Raw genomic sequence first — 21,080 nt, 5'->3', positions numbered from 1 at the left:
CCCCTGAGCAATTCCATCCACACTAAAGGACTGTGAGACTTATGAGGGTGGGGCTGGGGCTATCATGGGTCACTGCTATGTCCCCAGCACCACCCAGTATAGGGCCAGGCATGAGCAGGCATGCTGAGGGGAAAAATAATCAAATACTCCCCAAATGCCATCAGATAGGTATTATTACTTCCACTTTACACAGGAGGAGACTGAGGTTCAGAGAGAGGCCAAGGTCACACAACCAGTAAGAGGTGGAGCCAGGAACTGAACCTCAGTCTGTACAGTTATGAGCCTGCATTTTACTCCTGCCTCTTGGCCCCTCTAGGCCAAAGACCTGGTCTCTGGGCAGTGGATCACCCTGGATTGCTGTGGTTACCATGGTCCCGAGGCAGGTACGTGAAGGGCAGAGGCTCACTGCAGACCCCATCCGTAAGCCGCTGCAGGAAGACGTTCACGGTCACAGGCTCAATGATTTCCAGGTCCTCATAGGGCGGTGTCTTGAACACAATAGCAATCTGGCGGTGCACATCGGCCTGGGAGAAGTCAGCCCGGCCTTCCCAGGAGGCCCTGCTAAACACCACCGATATATCCTCTGGCGGGAAAGTGGGGACATCAGCTGAGCCAGGACACTGGCCCACCGGGCCCCCAACTCATTCAGCCTCCCCCCAAATCAGTATTGATATTCTCTTTTATTTTTTTTTATTTTTTATTTTTTAAAGATTGTATTTATTTATTTGAGAGAGAGAGAATGAGAGACAGAGAGCACGAGAGGGAAGAGGGCAGAGGGAGAAGCAGACCCCCTGCCGAGCAGGGAGCCTGATGTGGGACTCGATCCCGGGACTCCAGGATCATGACCTGAGCCGAAGGCAGTCGCTTAACCAACTGAGCCACCCAGGCGCCCGATATTCTCTTTTAAAAAAATACATACGTACATATATATATATATTTTTTAAGTTTAAATACATTTGATTTAAGTGAGCTCCATACCCAACATGGGGCTTGAACTCACAATCCCAAGATCAAGACTTGCACTTTCTACCAACTGAAATAGCCAGGTCCCCGGATATTGATATTCTTAAGAATAAAACTAAGAGGGGCACCTGGGTGGCTCAGCTGGTTAAGCGTCTGAGGGTCATGAGATCGAGCCCCCCCACCCTTGGGCTCCATGCTCAGCGGGGAGTCTGCTTGAGATTTTCTCCCTCTCCCTCTGCCCCTTCCCAACTCAAGCATGCACGCATGCGCTCTCTCTCTCTCTAAAATAAATGGGCACCTGGGTGGCTCAGCTGGTTGGGCGACTGCCTTCAGTCGGGTCATGGTCCTGGGATCAAGTCCCACCTCGGGCTCCCTGCTCTGCGGGGAGCCTGCTTCTCCCTCTGCCTCTGCCTGCCACTCCCCCTGCTTGTGCTCTCTCTCTGTCAAATAAATAAATAAAATCTTTAAAAAAGTAAATATTTTTTAAGATTTTATTTATTTTATTTTAGAACTCAAAGTACTAGCTTCGTGCCTGGCGCTCAGAAATTCTCAGTCTGTGCTAACTCTTTGTAGTGTAGTTCTTAGATAAGTGAGATCCTGTCTCATCTTAACACCAACTCATTTTAGGGATAAGGAAACAGAGGCTCAGGGTGGTGAAGTCACCAGCCCGAGGCTGGACAGTGAACAAACGACGGAACAAGACTCACATCTGCCTCTAGTTATTCGCACACACATGGAACGGTTTCCCTGCTCTGGCCCCAGCTCCCAGGACCCTAACCATCTTTTTGGCATTCCTCAGATCTTGGCTCAAATATCACCTCCTCTGGGAAGCCTTCCAAGATGGCCAGCCCATATCTGGTCTTCCTGTTGTTTTAGTGCTTCCGTCCAGTTTTAGCATTTGGTCTTCTTCCCTCTCAGCAGAATTCACACTTGTAATTTGTGTTTCTTTCCCTACCCCCCTGATGGAAGCTCTGCAAGAGGAGAGCCCGGGCCTGTTTCTGTCATCACTATGTCCCAGCACTGCCTAACACAAGGGCCCAGCGCAGAGGAACCACTCAATCTCCATGTGCTCATTCACTCAAAATTTTATAAGAACCTCCCTCTCCCAGGCATATATCCGAAAGAACTGAAGACAGGTGTTCAAACAAAAACTTATACGCAAACGTCCGAATGCTCGTAGCAATACTTTATGAGAGCCAAAAGTTGGAAACCACCCAAATGTCCACCAATTTACGAATGGATAAACAAATGAGATATCCATACAATGGAGTATCATCCCGCCATAAGAAGGAATGAAGCACTGATACGTACCATCATGTGGATGATTCCTGAAAACATTAAGCTAAGTGAAAGAAGCTAGCCACGCAAGGCCACATAGTGTAGGATGCCATTTATATGAAATGTCCAGGAGAGGCAAATCCACAGACAGAAACAGATTAGTGGTTGCCAGGGGTTAGAGGAGGGAAGAAAACAGAGTGAGTGCTTATATAGCATAATGGGGTATGAGGTTTCTTTCTGGGGTGATGAAAATGTTCTGGAACTAGGTCGTTGTGGTGGCACAACGTTGTGAGTGTACTAAGTGCCACTGAATTGTACACTTTATAATGGTTTTTTATTTTTTTATTTTTTATTTTTTATTTTTTTAAGATTTTATTTATTTATTTGAGAGAGAGAGAATGAGAGACAGAGAGCATGAGAGGAGGAGGGTCAGAGGGAGAAGCAGACTCCCCGCCGAGCAGGGAGCCCGATGCGGGACTCGATCCCGGGACTCCAGGATCATGACCTGAGCCGAAGGCAGTCGCTTAACCAACTGAGCCACCCAGGCGCCCCGGTTTTTTATTTTTTATTTTTTATTTTTTTAATTTAATTTAATTTTTATTTTTATTTTTATTTTTTTAAAGATTTTATTTATTTATTTGAGAGAGAGCACATGAGAGGGGGCAGGGTCAGAGGGAGAAGCAGACTCCCCGCCGAGCAGGGAGCCCGATGCGGGACTCGATCCCGGGACTCCAGGATCATGACCTGAGCCGAAGGCAGTCGCTTAACCAACTGAGCCAGCCAGGCGCCCCTATTTTTATTTTTTTTAAGATTTTATTTATTTGACAGAGAGAGAGACACAGTGAGAGAGGGAACACAAGCAGGGGGAGGGGGAGAGGGAGAAGCAGGCTTCCCGCGGAGCAGGGAGCCCTATGCGGGGCTCGGTCCCAGGACCCTGGGATCATGACCTGAGCCGAAGGCAGACACTTAACTGAGCCACCCAGGCGCCCCTATAATGGTTTTTTAAAAAAACATTTTAAAGAGTGAAACTTGTGGCCCCCCAAAAAATGAAAAGTAAAAAAAAATAAATATTTTTTCCTGAGAACTTCATGGGTGCTTGACCCTGGACTCGGTAGTTTGGGGGAAACAACTGCTCACCATGACAGCCCTGCCTTATACAACCCAGCAGGGGACAGACATTAACTGTATAATCACAGAACACGAGAAAGGATTGGAAGGGATCCCTGAGGCTGTGACAGGTTCTCCCACTCTGCTCCCCTCCTGCCCCATTGGCCTTGCTGTTCCTCCAACAGTGAAACCTACTACCACCCCGGGGCCTTTGCACTTGCTGTTCCCTTTGCTGAATTACTCTTCCCTAGAGACTCACATGGATGCCTCATGGTTCCAGTGGCATCCCCTGACAGTGGTCTTCCCTGGCCCCACTGAGTAAAATTGTGCCCACAACCCCTCCAGCCATTCCTCCCTATCCCCTTTCTCCAAATATACTTTTTCTCCATCTTCCTGAAGTTTTTTTTTTTTTTAAGATTTTATTTATTTATTTGACAGAGAGAGACACAGTGAGAGAGGGAACACAAGCAGGGGGAGTGGGAGAGGGAGAAGCAGGCTTCCTGCTGAGCAGGGAGCCCGATGTGGGGCTCGATCCCAGGACGCTGGGATCATGACCTGAGCCGAAGGCAGACGCTCAACGACTGAGCCACCCAGGCGTCCCTCCATCTTCCTGAAGTTATTTTCAACCGTCTTTCTTTCTTATTTTTCCAGAAGAATGATTATGAGCACAGACCATTCAAATCCTGTCTCTTCCTGCCTAGGTGTGTGACCTTGTGCAAGTTACTTAACCTTTCTGTGCATTAGTTTCCTTATCTGTAAAAGGGAAGTAATAGTTGGATCTACCTAATAGAACTGTTAGGCAATCAGATGATCTAATAAGTGAGGTGTAGAAAGTGCTTATAACAGGGGCGCCTGGGTGGCTCAGTCGTTAAGCGTCTGCCTTCGGCTCAGGTCATGATCCCAGGGTCCTGGGATCGAGCCCCGCATCGGGCTCCCTGCTCTGCGGGAGGCCTGCTTCTCCCTCTCCCACTCCCCCTGCTTGTGTTCCCTCTCTTGCTGTGTCTCTCTCTGTCAAATAAATAAATAAATAAAATCTTTAAAAAAAAGAAAGTGCTTATAACAGAGCTTGGCACATAGTAAGAGCAAGATACATGTTAGCTCTTTAATACCCTTGGTGGTGATGTTATTTACAACAAAGTCACAGGATAAAAAATGCAAAGGATACAGAAAAGATATATATAGTCAGAGGGAAAGCTCTCGCCAGCCAGGCAATGCAGGGTGCACCTGCTGTTGGTTTTATGGTGGTGGTGTTGTTTTAAGTAGGCTCCAAGCTGGGCATGGAGCCTAACGCCGGGCTTGAACTCACTACCCTGAGATCAAGACCTGAGCTGAGATCAAGAGTCAGAGGCTTAACCGACTGAGCCACCCAGGTGCCCAGAGTTGTTTTTTTCAAACCCTATTTGAAGAAGGGACATTTAAACAGACATGAATGAAGTGGAGGAGATACTTCTCCCATTCTCTGTTTTCTTCATCTCCTTATCAAGACACCATAAAGCATTTATTTATGTAATTGCGGATTTTAAAGTCAGAGTCCCTCCCCCCCACCCCAGCTCGTGGTGGGGAGCCCTGCCTGGCACCCAGCACGTCCATCACACAGGGCTCTCCATCTTTGTACATGAACCAGTGAGTGAGGAGCTTCTTGAGTGAATGAACCCATGGGCTGTTGCAGTCTGACTCCAAAACCAGAGTTCTGGATCCTTCCACTGCGCTGCCCGCGTTAACCAGCTCTGTCTCATGCTCCCACCCTCCGGGGCTCCCTGGCTCCTGTGCGCACCGCAAGCCACCCGATGCCACTCCGCCCACACGCTGTCCCAGGTCCCTCACCTTTCTGCACCTTGTCGCACAGCAGATAGAGCTCCTCGCCCCCCGTGCACGGCCCGCTCTCCTTGTTGATCCGGCAAATCCGCAGCTCTGACGTGTTTGTGGACTCTGCAAGCGCAGGAGGAAGTGGTATGTAAGAAAAGACGAGAATTCAGTCATCAAACCCTCAGCAGGTACCCCGTGGGTGCCGACGCCGCGCCAGGCAGAGATGGGAAATGGGGAAGCTGGGGCGTCCAATCCTCCCCGGGACCCATGGTCCGGGGAGAAAAAGATGCTCAGAGGGGTCAATGGACAGTCGCGAGTCCTCCATGCTGGGGTCCAGTGAGTGTCCCGCCAAAGGGAGACCATCAGCCCTCAGACGAGAGTTGGCAGGGTCAGGGATCAAGACCCTTCTTAGACGAGGATTAATGGCCTGAAATGCGTAGTGGAGACCTGTGGTTTTGCCTGTGTAACAGTCCTGGCCCTTCTGTTAAGAGCCCCTCCATTTCCCTTCTAGGAAACAGCCCCCAGCCCCATTTCAGTCCTGGGGATCGGGTAGGGTGGGACCCACTCCCTAGCTCAGCAGTGATCACGTGCCCCAAATCTAGCCAATTAGAGCATTGCCTCCCTCTGGCCATAGCTGATTGGTCAGAGAGGAGCACATGCCCAAAACCAGGCCAATGAGAGCCCTGAGACTCCAACCAAAAATACTGGGTAAGAGAAGCTGTCGTTGGGCATCCGGGGAGAGGTTCCAAGCTGGTAGGATATAAGCCTAGAGCTGCATACAGTCATTTTGCTCCCACCATGGGAGGGCTGTGCCAAAAATGACTCTAACTTGAAGAAAGGATAGCTGAGAGATGGAAAGAGACGGATCCCTAATGACATCGCTGAGCACCTGGATACAGCCAGACCTGAAGCACTTTACTACCTCTGGACCTTTTTAGTTAATGGAACAAACAAATTCTTCTTCTTTTTTTCTCCTTCAACCCATTTGAATTGGAATTCTATCACTTGCATACATAAAAGCCGTGACTGGATTAATTTCCCTCCCCATTTTGAGGCTTGTGGCTGCTAAAACCTAATAGCCATTCCCAATCTCTTCTTCCATGCCCATCTCCCTCTGTAGATGATGGAAACCCGAACTAAATACTTGCTCTTCCAGACTCCCTTGCAACTAGGGGCTGCCATGAGACCAAGTTCTTGCCAATGAGGCATAAGCAGAAGTCTACCGGGGGGATTCTGGGGAATATATTATGTTCTGTATAAAAGAGAAAAGTATTACTGCTCAGGCTGCATCTTCCCTAGAATTGCCTAGTACAGTGGTACAGGTTGTGCACTCTGCAATACAAGGAGGCCTCGTTTCCATAGGCTACCTAATAAATGCTGACCACTGGAATTGGGCAGTGTACAGCCTGCACACCATACAGGGTGACACTGCCCCTCATGCCTTGAACACAGACATGATATCTGAAGCTGCGGCAACCAGCTCACAACCAAGGGAATCACAGAGCTGAACCACTGCCCTGATATTGCTGAGCAGCTGAATCAACACGAACAGACTTAATAATGAGACAAAGAAAAATAACTCCCTGTTCGTCCATGCCATCGTGCGTGGGTCTTTCCAGGACCTGTGGCCAGCAACAATCCTAATATGCCCAGCACCTTAGACTCACTCTTGTCATAGACAGGCTCAGAGAGCACAGGGTCCATCCGGCGCATTTGTCCCTGCTGGTCCCTATACGAAGCCTGGAAGCAAATCCTCACGACATTCATGTCCACCTCTTGATGGTTCTTCAGGGAGCCGGCTGTAGGAGAAATATGGGAAGGCTGAGGGTAGGGGATGGAGATGGCAGAGAGGGCTGGGGAGATAGTGGATACTAGAGAAGGGAGAAGGGGAGGGGACGGGGTGGCCGAGGGCATGAGGGGTTCAGGAGGACACGACAGTCAGGCTAGTCTCTGGGACTCACCATTGTAAGGGTCGATGCCCAGCTGAATCTTCCGCTCAATGGCGGCCTCGATCTCCTTCTTCCTCACACACTGGATGCCCAGATTGTTAAAGCTGAATGGGGAGTGGGGAGGAATGGGTGAAGGGAAGTACTCATGAAGAGGCAGGTCTAGCCCTAACCCACAGGAGGACTCCAGCAAAGATGCTGCCTTGGGGCTCACAGTCTCAGGGGCCCCAGCATTAGGAGCGGCCTGGGGTTTCAACCTCTCAGGAGTGTTGGGGACTCTCCAAGAGCACCTGGGAATGTCCCTCATCTTTACCACATGAAAACACTAGCCCACCTCCTTTATAATAAGAAAACTGCAAATTAAACATCAATGCGATGCCAATTTTTAAAAAGCTCATCAACACAGCAAGGATCAAAACGTTTGGTGACACTCTCTACTGGTGAAGTCGTGAAGAATCAAGCACTCTCACCCACGGTGGGCGGGACTGTAAATGTAATCAGCAATTACATATGGGAGGACAATATGGCGGCATTCATTCATTCCACAAATATTTCCTGAGCGCCTACTGTGTGCCAGGCAGCATGTGGGGGGATACAGGGGGGACACAGCGGGGAACAAAAGAGACAAAATCCCTGCTCTCACGACCTTACACCTTGGCTAAATTTATAAGTCACTGAAAGTTTACAGAGAGTAAATCACTGAAGTCAGAGCCAGCGAGTTTCATCTCTAGGAATTTATCCTAGAGAAGAGATGATATATACATAAAGCCATGCATTTAGTAACAGGGCCACAGGAGCTTGGAACCATCCTAAGGGCCGATTACTAGGGGGGCTTGTTCAATTAATGGTGTACAGCTGTACATTGGAATACTATGCAGCCAAGAAAAAGGATAAGGCAGCTCTAAATACTTACAGGAATGCTCTCCAAGATGTACTGGAACTTAACAACGAGGTACAAATGTCTGCTACCATTTGTAAGGGGAGAAAAAATATACATGCATAGCATATTTTTAATTGCCTCCAGGAAGGGCCACTGACAGCTGCACGACCAAAGGTGGAAGGAAATTTATTTTTCACTGTACGGTCTTTCTGAACCTTTTATTTTTTTATTTATTAAAAACGTATAAGTTATCAAGTGAAAGAAAGAATGATCTTGCAGTTAAGTCAGGTCTGGAGTCAAATCCCTGCTCTGCCATCGGCTATCTGTGCTCCTTTACTCTTCCAAGTCTCAGTTTCCACCTCGACAAAATGGGGATGAATACAACTGTGTGTGAAGGTGTGTGCAGCAGGGGGCCAGGCCCAGGCACACCCCTCCACCACCACCCCGCCCCCAGGCCTGGCCTTGGTCTCCCCATCTAGGAAATGCAGTGCGGAAAATCTGGCCAAGTGGCCCCTTGCCCTAAGGTCTCCCTGGGTGACCTTCAGCCCCTCCACATCTCTGTGACCTGGGGTGAAGGGTTGGGGGTCAGGGGTCGAGTACCTGTGCCGGGGGCTGACATGAGGCCGGAGCCTCACCCTGCAGACGCCGTCGGTGCAGTCTTTCCCCACGAGGCTGTGGGGGTGGACTCGGTGAGGCCAGTCCTTCCACACCAGGCAGGCGGTCACCTCCACCTCCCGAAGCCCTCCACAATCCCGGAGCTGCAGGGAGACAGGTGCATTTTGGGGGTCCCCTGGCAGACACCTGCACCCATCCAAACTCTCTGGGGCCTCCTTTGATAGCTCCCCAACCTTCTCCTCCAGGATGATGGAAGGGGGTTTGCTTAAGACCCCTCTGAGATCCTAAACCAAAGGCTTCTGGCTGGTGGCCTGGGGGCCTCATAACAGGATAGCTGCCCCACAGATATGCTTTCTTTGGCCACTATGAGTTGTTGTTTTTTTTTTAAAGATTTTATTTATTTATTTATTGGAGAGCGAGCGAGAGAGAAACAGCATGAGAGAGGAGAGGGTCAGAGGGAGAAGCAGGCTCCCCGCTGAGCCAGGAACCCGATGTGGGACTCGATCCCAGGACCCCGGGATCATGACCTGAGCCGAAGGCAGTCGCTCAACCAACTGAGCCACCCAGGCACCCCTGGCCAGTATGAGTTTTAAAAACTTGGATGCACACAGGGTCTCCAAGGACCGCGCACAGAGAATTTACTAATGACCAGTGGAGGAAAGCACCTTCACAGTGGAAAATCCACTGGACGCCACCTAAATCAGGTGATCAAGGTCAGCATCACCAATACAGAGTCAAAATGACCTGGGCAGTCTGACAGGGTGCACTGGGAAGGCACGACATCTCTTCTGTGACAACCCTCCAGGAGTATGTCACCCGAATCTCACCGATTCCTCAAAAGAGCCCAAATCGCGGGTCATCAGGTGAAAAAAATCAGTGTCGTGAAAGACGGTAAAAAGATGGGCAACCTATTTCGGTGAAAATCAAACAAGTAATATATTTGGACCTGGCTGGTAAACACAGTGTATACGTATGTAAAAATGTATAGGGCTGTACATGTAGATTTGATCAATTGCAACTTGATTTAAAAATAGTGGGGGGGAGGTGGGAGAGGTCAGAGCGACATGACAACCAAATGCAACATAGGATCCTTAATCAGATCCTGGATTGAGGAGGAAGAAACAACTATAAAGTATACTCTGGGGACAACTGGGAAATTTGACACTTTGGGTGATACCATGGGATACCTTTAATTTTCCTAGGGATGCTAATAATATTGTCACCACACGGGAGCTCATTTGAAGGAGGTGCCCACTGAAATATCTAGCGGTGAAGTAATATGATATCTACAACGCACGGTGCAAATAGTTTAGCAAAAACAATGTGTGCATTTGTCCGTGTGCGTGCATGCCCATGAGTTTGTATGGAGGAGCGTGGCAGATACAGCGAATGTGGCAAAATGTCAACTGGCAAATACAAGTTAAGGGTGCACAGGTGTTCACTGTACTATTCTTCCCTTTTTTCTGTAATTAAAAAAATGTTTCATCTAAACTCATCAAAATGTATGCATTAAATTTGTGCAATTTTGTATATATAAATTATACCTCAATAAAACTTTAAAATTACAAAAAAAGACGAAAATTTTTGTTCAAATTTGGGGAAAATCTGGAGCCTGCATTTAAAGAGTATGAGATGGGGTGCCGGGGTGGTGCAGCCAGTTAAGCATCCGACTCTCGGTTTCACCTCAGGTCAGGATCTCAGGGTCATGGGATCAAGCCCCATCTCCTGCTCCCCGCTCAGCTCCAAGTCTGCTAAAGTTTCTCTGTCCCTCTCTCCCTCTCAAATAAATAAATAAATCTTAAAAAAATAATAATAATAAGGGCACCCGGGTGGCTCAGTCGGTTAAGCGTCTGCCTTCGGCTCAGGTCACGATCCCAGGGTCCTCGGATCCAGCCTGGCATCTGGCTCCCTGCTCAGCTGGGAGCCTGCTTCTCCCCCTCTCTGCCCCCCATCCCCCCACCCCACTCATTCTCTCTCTCCTCTCTCAAATAAATAAATTAAAATCTTAAAAAAATAAAAATAAAAAGTATGAAACATCCCATTATTCCAGATCCCAGATTCCATTTTCTTCAAGATTTTATTTATTTATTTGTCAGAGAGAGAGAGAGAGCACAAGCAGGGGGAACAGCAGGCAGAGGGAGAAGCAGGCTCCCCGCTGAGCAAGGAGCCCGATGCGGGACTCAATCCCAGGTCCCTGAGATCATGACCTAAACCGAAGGCAGACGCCTAACCGACTGAGTCACCCAGATGTCCCTTCCAGATTCTCTTTAAAGAAAAAGGTAGGGGCACCTGGGTGGCTCAGTCAGTTAAGTATCTGCCTTCGGCTCAGGTCATGATCCCGGGGTCCTGGGATCGAGCCCCGCATCGGGCACCCTGCTCCGCGGGAAGCCTGCTTCTCCCTCTCCCTCTCCCCCTGCCTGTATTTCCTCTCTCACTGTGTCCCTCTCTGTCAAATAAATAAATAAAATCTTAAAAAAATAAAAATAAAAATAAAGAAAAAGGTAGTTAAGGCAGCTGGGGCTGGAATTCGGGTTCAGCAGCCACACGCAGGAGCAGATAAAAACCAGCCCTTTAGACGGGGCCAGACCCACTTGGCTTTCCTGGGTTCCCCGCAGGGACCTCCTGGCATCAAAGACCCTGTAAAGCCAGCTCTGGACTTCTAAATCCCTTGCCTACCTATAAATAAATAAGTAAACAAACAAACAATGAATGAGTGCATCTCTGTGGGGGAGTACCCCCCTCTAGGGGGCGTCTGTGATATTGGGGGGGTGATGTGGGTTGACACAGTGATGGGGACCCACAGCCCACACAGCCTGCAATACCAGGGATGTTCCCACACAAGTCCTGCAAGACTTCTGATCATCCCGCCAACATTCACGTCGAGGACAAACCTGTTTAAATCGATCAGAGCCAAGAACCTAGTCGTTTTACATATATAGTCCTTTTCCCCTAATTTTTTAGAAGATTTTTATTTATTTTTCAGAGAGAGAGAGCACAAGCAGGAGGTGTAGCAGGCAGTGGGAGAGGGAGAAGCAGACTCCCCACTGAGCCAGGAGCCCGATGCGGAACTCAATCCCAGGACCCTGAGATCATGACCTGAGCCAAAGGCAGACACTTAACCGACTGAGCCACCCAGATGCCCCTCTTTTTCCCATAATTTAAAAAATCACTGAATTTTCAAGGACTGTGACCACCATGTTAATTGAGGGAAGACTGGATTTTGTTTAGACTGAGGGTTGTTTGCCGCTTTGGAAGATCCCATTACCAACCGCAACCCTGGCCATACAGCATTTAATTCACTAAATCCACCCGGCTGGGTCAGGCTGTCTATGGGCCCCTGCATTCATGAGGTCCAAGCAACTGCCACCTTTATCATGATTCCCTGGGGCTGTGCCTGAGCATTTACACATTGAAATAAAGGTGCTTATTATGCTGTATTGTTTTCCTTTTATTTCTCCTTCATATTAGGGCATTATGGATTTGGGGGATGATTATGAGTAGAGGGACGTACTATTGTCTATAAATACCACTGAGTCAGATGGGGTTAAAGCTATTTATTTAACCAGCTCCCCACTGCAATATTAGGAGATTCAGAAAAGCTCAGAGTCAACAGTCTCAGGATTCATGAGAACTGCAGGGCTGAAAGCTTCTCATCTTTAAGATGTCACAGGAGGCCTTGGGATAAGCCAGACCTGGTACCTCTATCACTGGCCATCTGCATGATAAACCTCTCTATTCCATCTTTATCTGTAGAATGGGTATTATTAAGTACCGGGCACAGAGGAGTGCTTAGTAATTACTACAGTAAACTTGCTGGGTGCCCCTGAGCAAGTAACTTCCCCTCTCTGAGCCTCAGTTTGTCGCTCTGAAAGATAAGAATAAAAATCCTGAATCCATGTCCAGATGAGGTCATCCCCTATTATTGGATATTTATAGTTCTAACTCTCTGAAATCAAAACTGACACCGAGGGGCGCCTGGGTGGCTCAGTCGTTAAGCATCTGCCTTCAGCTCAGGTCATGATCCCAGGGTCCTGGGATCGAGTCCCACATCAGGCTCCCTGCTCGGCGAGAAGCCTGCTTCTCCCTCTCCCACTCCCCCTGCTTGTGTTCCTGCTCTCGCTGTCTCTCTCTGTCAAATAAATAAAATCTTTAAAAAAAACAAAAAAAAACAAAAAAACCCGACACCAAGCCAGAAAAACTGCCTGGGAAGATGTAGAAGTAACCTGCTGGGGAAAACACAGCCTCAAAGTATCACCCCACAGGTAAGTTACTCATTACAAAGAAAAGCTGTACCCTTACAACGAAGAGCCCCGCTGGGCACTCGCTCTTACGGGCTAAATTGCATCCCCCTGCAATTCATATGTTGAAGTCCTAAACCTCAGGACCTCAGAATGTGGCTGTATTTGGAGACAGAGTCTTTAAAGAGGTGATTGAGTTCATGAGGCCATTAGGATGGGCTCTATCCAATCTGTCCAGTGTCCTTATAAGAAGAGGTCACTTGGACACACAAAGAGACACCAGGCAAGTAAGGACACGGTGACAGGGAGGCCGTCTGCAAGGCAACGAGAGAGACCTCGGAGGAAACCAAATCTGCTGACACCTTGATCTTGGCCTTGCAGCCTCCAGAGCGCTAAGACAATACATTTCTGTTGTCCGAGGCACCCAGCCCGTGGTAGTTCGTTACGGCAGCTGGAGAGACTAATACACCGCCTTAACCACGGGATCTGACTCCGCATCACTGACGGTGAGACAGACTGCGGCCCCATGTCTCCTGGTGTGAGACACTGAGAAGCCCACAGCGTCACCACTGGGGTGTTCCCGCCGAAACACACAACCTGATCTGATCCAGAAACAGCCAACAAACACGGAACGTGGGACATTTGACAAAACATAGATCCTGTCCTCTGCAAATGTCCACATCCCCAAACACGAAGCCAGATGGAGAAACGAACTCAGGTCAGAAGACACTAAAGACATCTACTTTGTACATGCGGGCTGCTACACTAAAATACCATGACCTTGGATGGCATGCAAATGACAGCAATTTCTCTCTCACAGTTGGAGGTTGGAAGCTGGAGGTTGGAAGTTGAGACGAGGGTGCCTGTGTTGTCCAGCTCCAGGGAAGGCCCCCTTCCTGATGGAAGGGGCCCACAAGCTCTCTGGAGTCCCTTTTATAAAATCATCCATCCCAGTCATGAGAGCTCAGCCCTCATAACCTCAGCACTCCCCAAGGGCCCTCCCTTCTAATGCCATCACACTGGAGGCTAGGATTGCAATGGATATATTTTAGGGGAACACAAACATTCAGACCATGGCAAGACCTGCCAGCTAAACGCAGCAGGTGATCCTGCACCGAATATTAAACAAGTGAACAACAAGAACAACAGCTCTCAAGCGTATTTGGGGGAGGGGGGGAGGGCCTGGCTGGCTCAGTCGGTGGGGCCTGCGACTCTCGATCTTGGGGTCATGAGCTCGAGCCCCACGTTGGGTGTAGAGATTACTGAAAAATAAAATCTTTAAAGAAAAAGAATATTTGGGGGTTAATGAGCATATGGATTTAATATCAGATAATACCCTTGGAGGAATATTAAGTTTCTAGAATGTGGTGATGGTATTATGATTATATAGCTCCTACATTGTAGGTAAACATCCTTGTTCTTGAGGGACACACACCGAAACATTCTGGGCAAAGTGTCATCCTATCTCCAACTGACTTTCAAATCTCCCTCTATAAATGTCTATATAAAGGAAGAGAAAGATATGAAGCAAATAAGGCAACAGACATGTTTACTGCACTATTCTTGTCTATTGCATGTAGATTTTAAATTTTTAAAAAGAAAAAGATGGGATACAAAGTTGAAAAAAAAACCCCTGTTAGGGGCGCCTGGGTGGCTCAGTTGTTGGGCATCTGCCTTCGGCTCAGGTCATGATCCCAGGGTCCTGGGATTGAGCCCCACATCAGGCTCCCTGCTCAGCGGGGAGTCTGCTTCTCTCTCTCCCTCTGCCCCTCCCCACCTCTCTCTCACTCTCGCTCACCCTCTCTCTCTCTGTCTCAGATAAATCAATAAAATATTTTTTGAAAATCCCATCAATTGGAAAAATAAACAAAATCCTTAAAGATAAATAAGGGGCTATGAAAATGCCCCTCAATGCATCACCCTTGCCCCATTCCTGAAAATCCGGTGATGGAATATACATTTCAAAGTAAACCATTCTTTTAACCAGAACGTTCTGCCCTGCGTGCTGCTTTTGGCCACAATATCTGGAGCCAAATCAAATAACAACCACCTCGCTGAGTAAAGAGGGAGCCTCTCCTCTGGTGCTGGTCCACCTTCCTGGTTTCCTCATAGCATCCTATGGGAGCTGGGAACTCCAACCCCATTTTACAGATGAGGAAACCGAGGCCAGCAGAAGCACTGGACTCGCCTCAATTCATACAGCTGGTAAGACTAAAGCCCACGTCTTTCTGACTCTGAAATGCATATTTGTAACCACTATGTTGACTGCTTCCTGCAGGGTGGCGGAAGGACGGGATTGCTCTGTTAGTAAACCTATGAGGACAAATCCCATCGAGGGAGAGGAGGAGGGAAGCAGGAGACCTCATATGAAGGAGTTTGGACCTGGGGAGGGTGGTCAAGGAAGGCTTCCCGGAGGTGGGCTGAGGCCTCATGGATGAGTACGAGGTGACCAGGCTTCAAGAGGAGAGCACTGCAGGCAGGAGGAACAGCATGGGGAAAGGCCTAGTGGCTGGAGGGTGGTGACTGAGGAGGGGCTGGCTGGGAACTGGCAGCAGGAGTCAGAGAGAGCCTTAGAGGCACAGGCAGAAGCTTGGGCTTCCTCCTGAGGGCACTAGGGAGCCAAGAGAGGGTTCTGAGCAGGGGAGTAGAGCGGATGTATAACTCAATAGGGCCCCTCCATCTGCCTTGTCGGGGGAAATTTAGAGGACACTGGGAGCCAATGGCCAGGGAGCAGCTTGGGCCAGAACCCGGGGCTAGTGGAATGATCAGTGCCCAATTCAGACTCAATAAAACTTGGGCAAAGATCCAGAAGCACACGAAGGCTCTGTATCGGGGAGGTGCAAGGAACCAGGCCTCTCAGACACCAGCTAGGAGAAAGAGTCATAGGTACAACGCTCACAGAGGGCAATTTGGCAATATCTATCAAATTACCTTTGACCAGCAATTCCAACTCCAGAAGTTATTTGCATGACATGAAAGAAATACTAGATGAACTGAGTCGTTCTCTACAGCTTTGCTCAAAAGCGGTGACGGGAAACAACCTAAATACCCACCAAGAGAGGACCTGCACAGTGAATTAGCACCCACCCATGCAATGGTTCAATGGTAGAGAATGGGACAGCTTTAGATAGGCTGATTTTAGCTGAGCTCCAAACTACATTCTTTTTAAGATTTTTTAATTATTTATTTATTTATTTTTAAAAGATTTTATTTATTTATTTGTCAGAGAGAGAGAGCACACACAAGCATGGGGAGTGGCAGGCAGAGGGAGAAGCAGGCTCCCCGCTGAGCAAGGAGCCAGATGCGGGACCTGGGATCTTGGATCATGACCTGGGCTGAAGGCAGATGCTTACCCGACTGAGCCACCCAGGCGCCCCAGATTTTTTTTTTATTTTTAAGTCATCTCTACACCCAACCGTGGGGTTCGAACTCACAACTCTGAGATCAGGAGTCACATGCTCTCCAGACTGAGGCAGCCAGGCGCCCCTTCAAGATACATTCTTTTTTTTTTTTTTTTAAAGATTTTATTTATTTATTTGAGAGAGAGAGAATGAAAGACAGAGAGCATGAGAGGGAGGAGGGTCAGAGGGAGAAGCAGACTCCCCGCTGAGCAGGGAGCCCGATGCGGGACTCGATCCCGGGACTCCAGGATTATGACCTGAGCCGAAGGCAGTCGCTTAACCAACTGAGCCACCCAGGCGCCCCTCAAGATACATTCTTAAGCAAAAAAGACCACTGTGCAGAATAGTATATAGATTATACTCCTCTCTATGTACAAAGGCGGGGCTGTACATATGTATGTACATATGTTCCTATATAATCATATACTCCTCCCAGAAGGATACGTGAGATATTGACAAGAATAATCACCTCTGGGGGTGCCTGGTGATGCAGTTGGTTGAGCCTCTGACTCTTGGTTTCAGCTCAGGTCATGATCTCAGGATCGTGGGATCAAGCCCCACTTTGGGCTAGTGCTCAGTGTGGAGTCTGCTTGAATTTCTCTCTCTCTCTGCTCTTCCTTCCCTGGCAGGCATGTGCACATGTGTGCACGCGCGCTCTCTCTCTCTCTCAAATAAGTAAATAATCTTTCTTTTTTTTTTTTTTTTTAATGGTCACCGGGGCTCCTGGGTGGCTCAGTCGGTTAAGCGTCTGCCTTTGGCTCAAGTCATGATCCCGGGGTCTTGGGATCGAGTCCCGCATTGGGCTCCCTGCTCGGTGGGGAGTCTGCTTCTCCCTCTCCCCCTCCCCCTGCTTGTGTTCTCTCTCTCTCTCTAACAAATAAATAAAATCTTTCAAAAAAAAATGGTCACCTCTGGGGGGGAACCTGGGACCTGAGGGCAGGAGTGGTGGACTTTTGTTCAGTTTAATTTAAATTCTGTTAAGTTAATATGTATTAATTAAACTAATTTACATTTTGGAAAGTTTTGAGCCATATGATTCAAAACCGTAAAGCAAAATAAAGATGCATGTAGTGAAAAACCTTACCTGCACCTTATTCATAATTCAGCACTCCCCCCACCAAAATAAAGTCCTGACTTTTACTTTTTTTTTCCTTCCAGAGTTTCTGTAGGCACATACCAGCAAATACAAATAGAGAATCTTATTTTCCCCCCTTTTTAACACCAAAGGTAGTATAATCCCGTATGAAGGGTTCTGTGCCTCAAAAAAAAATTTGGGGGGGTTTATTAATATATCTTGGAAGATGGTTCCACATCAGTACCTAGGGGACAGCTTCATTTTAAAATCTTTCTGTGTGGGGCGCCTGGGTGGCTCAGTTGGTTAAGCGACTGCCTTTAGCTCAGGTCATGATCCTGGAGTCCCTGCATGGGGCTCCCTGCTCGACGAGGAGCCTGCTTCTCCCTCTGACCCTCCCCCCTCTCATGTACTCTCTCTCTCTCTCATTCTTGCTCTCTCAAATAAATAAATAAATCTTTAAAAAAATAAAATAAAATCTTTCTGTGTGAACCATATGTGTTTATATTTATCCGCGCGCGCGCACACACACACACACAGATGCTTGGCTGCATAGGATTCCAATGTGTTGATAGATGTTCACGGATTATCCCACCAGTGCCCCGCTGATTACCTCTGCAGTTTCCAACTCTTTACACAACAAGGCTGCAGGGGATAATCTGGCACATCCCTCTTTTCCACCCAGAGGCTGGCTTACCTACATCGTCAATTTCCTAGAAGCAGAATGGCCAGGCCTATGAGTCAGGATGGCAATAGTCCTAACACCAGTTCATCTCTCCTGAGCACAGAACATGTTGGAGGCCCTTGGCGGGTGTCCTAAACTCATCCACGCCTCCCGACAACCCCTGGTGGTTAGTTGTTGTTGTTATTATTATTATCCCATTTTGTAGAGAAGGAAACTGAGGCACAGAGGGACTGAATCACCAGCCCAAGGCTGCACAGCTAGTAAATGGCAGAATAGGGATTCAAACAGGGCCACTCCAATTACTAGGGCCTCCCTTGTGGGCCAGGAGGCTAGCTACCTTGCCTTTCCCGGCAATGATGATTTTGATCGATACTGCCAAGTGCCCGGAAGGAGGCCTTTCCTGGAATGTCCTTTGGAATCCGGGGCCAGGTGAGAGTATTATCCGCTCCAACAATAGCAACGGCAATAATAATAACCGCCATGAACTACACGAGGACTACCAGCGCGCGAATCTCGGGGGCGGGGAGGCGCGAGACCCCCGGGCCCGGGCCTCACCTCGATGGCGGGCAGCGTCTTGCTGGCCTCGGTGCTGCTCTCGCCGAGGATGCTGCCGGCCGAGCGGCCCTCGCACTCGTAACGGAAGCGCATGCCGCGCTGCTTGGGCTGCTCGGTGATGACCAGGTGCGGCCGCGGCCCGAGGTCCGGGGCCGGGGGCACGAGCCGCCCCAGGGGGCAGCCCCAGGGCGGCGGCGTGGCCGGGGGCGGGGGCGCCGCGGGGCCCAGGGTGACGGTGCTCAGGGAGGCCGCCCCGCGAGGCACCAGGCGCGGCAGCCCCTCGCCCGGGCCCGGCTGCGCCCCCTCCAGGCCGAAGCCGTTCTCCTTGATGTACTCGTCGATGATCTCTGCGGGAGAAGCAAAAAACAGGGGGTGACGCTGATGACAGAAGCAAAGGCCTGATGACCCCCCGCCCGAGACCTGTGCCGCCCCGCCTTTCCCCCATCCATTCATTTCTTCAAGACATCTTCCTTGTGGGCCGAGTGCGGGCGGGGGGGGGGGGGTGCTCGGCTCCCAACCCCAAAAAAGCCTCTACCCTCCTTGCAAACAGTTCCCGGGTTCTTGAGGCCAGAAACGGGGGTCGGCCTGGGTTCTCCTTCTCCTGCAGCCTCGTGTCCACTCCCCTCCCTAACAGCACCTGAATTCATGTCTCCATCCCCTCTCACCTGGATAAAGGTAGGCCCAGGTAGCAGGTGTCCCTGCCTCCTCTTTGCCCCCGTTTATTAATAACAAGAATAATAGCTGCTCTGCCCCAGCAGTTCCCACCTCAGAAAGCAGCACCATCATCCACCAAGTGCCCAAGCTGGAAGCCTGCCCATCTCATGATCCCACATCTGTTCCCCATCCTTGAACTTCTTGCGCCTCTTACCTCGAATATATGTTTACACTCCCACCACTTCTCCCCACACCCCTGGCTCCATCCTGGTCCACACTCACTGTCTCCCCTCTGAACCACTGCTCCTGTTCCCCATCTGGCCTCCTCCAAGTCTGTCCCTCACACATAGCCAGAGGTAGCTTATGTCAGACCCTGACCTCGCTCTGCTCAGAGACCTCCCATAGCTCCCATCTCCCTTAAGAGTCAAAGTCAACATCCTCCCCATACAACACCTTCCCCAAATTCTATTCATCTCAGAAAAACAAACAAACAAACAAACAAAAACCCACACCCCTGACCCCTGCCACAGAGCCTGGTATGGGCCATGGCCCCCTGCTGTCCCGGGCCTTCGGCCTCCTCCCACCCCCTCCCCCCCATCTTGCCCCACTCCAGTCTCTTTTCTGTTGCTTACTCCCAGCAAGCCTGGCCCTCTTTGGGGTTTTGTGCAACTCCCCATTGCCTATTCCATGCTTCCCCCCATTCAACCCATGCTGGTTCCGTGTCCTTCTGGTCTCAGCTCAAATGCCACCTCTTCTGAAAGGCCCATCTAGTGTGTGTCTTCCCAGGCCATCTGCTCTTCTTCCTGTTATTTTCTTCACAGCCCTTAGCCCAATCTGACATGATCTTGTTCATTTATTCCTTTTCCTACTGTCTCCCCCATCAGAGTGTCAGCTCCAGGAGGGTGGGGACCTTGTTTGGTTCGTGGCTGAATCCCCGGTGCCTAGAACAGTGCCTGGCACATGGTGGGTGCTCGATACAGTTCACTGAAAGAATTAACTGATGCTCACAGTAATAGCAACACTAAAGGCAGTTGACGTGGGCAGTCTTTTCTAAGTATCACGTACCACTGGTACTTTGGGAACAGGAACATTAAAATCCCCCAACAGTCCTACCCAACACCAAAGAAGGCCCAGATCCCACACTGTGAGCACTTGGACGTCTCGCCAACCCCCCACCCCAGACCTGCCCTGTGATACTTACCCAATTCATCTGTGGAAGGAAGAGAAAGAGAAAGAGAAAGGTGAGGTCCAGAAAGTGGTCAAGACTTTCATCTTTTAAGACAGATTCCCCAACCCCATCCCCACCTGGAACCCTCCCCCTTTCTCCCTTCCTCCATCCTGGGAAACTGGGCTCTGGCTCCCTGGGGTGCCAAACCCCAGCCCCTATCTCACTTTCTTGGGCTACCCTCCCTTCAGCTCCCAATATTGGGGCCCCAGGGTCAGGGTACCCTCAAGTGCCTTCTAAAAAACATTGAGGCCAGGAATTATAAAGCATCGTTGAGGATCCAAGGAAGCCAAGGGTCTTATGACCAGGAAAAAATTAAACATCCAAGATTCTAAATGAGATGTGGGGGTGTTCCCTCCCTAAAGCCCACCATAGAACCCCACTGGGGTCACTGGCTAGTATCTGAAGATCCAAGGAGGCTGATCCTTCACCTCCAGGCAATCACCCACTCTGCATCCCGGCCCAGTCCCTCCGCAGTGCCCACCCACCATCCCAGATTTGCTCCCAGAGGGGACAGTAACAGCAATGCTGGGAAAGTCCCTCATCACCTCCTCAGGAAAGCTCAGTCCTGAAAGGGGCCATGGAAAAATCGAAACAAACCTCCCGTCATTCCATAGACAGGACGAGGGGGAGGCCAGAGCGAGCAGGCAAGCCT

General features: G+C 49.5%; 1 protein-coding gene across 4 annotated transcripts in view; it reads right to left on the bottom strand.

Moving 5' to 3' along the window:
* The window catches only part of RELB (RELB proto-oncogene, NF-kB subunit), a 29,067-nt gene that overhangs the window by 3,558 nt on the left and 4,429 nt on the right, over nt 1–21,080 (bottom strand). For 2 of the 4 annotated variants that reach the window (XM_045891722.3, XM_064581958.1), the window contains 6 exons: nt 18,547–18,893; nt 8,581–8,738; nt 7,116–7,207; nt 6,822–6,953; nt 5,173–5,277; nt 368–583 (listed from right to left, as the gene is read on the bottom strand). In XM_045891722.3, the coding sequence (XP_045747678.1) occupies nt 368–583; nt 5,173–5,277; nt 6,822–6,953; nt 7,116–7,207; nt 8,581–8,738; nt 18,547–18,893 (1,050 nt within the window). The remainder of the gene's footprint in view (nt 1–367; nt 584–5,172; nt 5,278–6,821; nt 6,954–7,115; nt 7,208–8,580; nt 8,739–18,546; nt 18,894–21,080) is intronic. The other 2 variants (XM_064581956.1, XM_064581957.1) reach the window with 1 other exon arrangement.

This window comes from Mirounga angustirostris, unplaced genomic scaffold, assembly GCF_029215605.1.
Source record: "Mirounga angustirostris isolate CCGP_5_RB_7025 unplaced genomic scaffold, mMirAng1.0.hap1 SCAF_16, whole genome shotgun sequence".
NCBI lineage: Eukaryota > Metazoa > Chordata > Mammalia > Carnivora > Phocidae > Mirounga > Mirounga angustirostris.
Note: the sequence above shows the minus strand (reverse complement) of the source record. Positions and strands in the feature narration are given on the sequence as shown.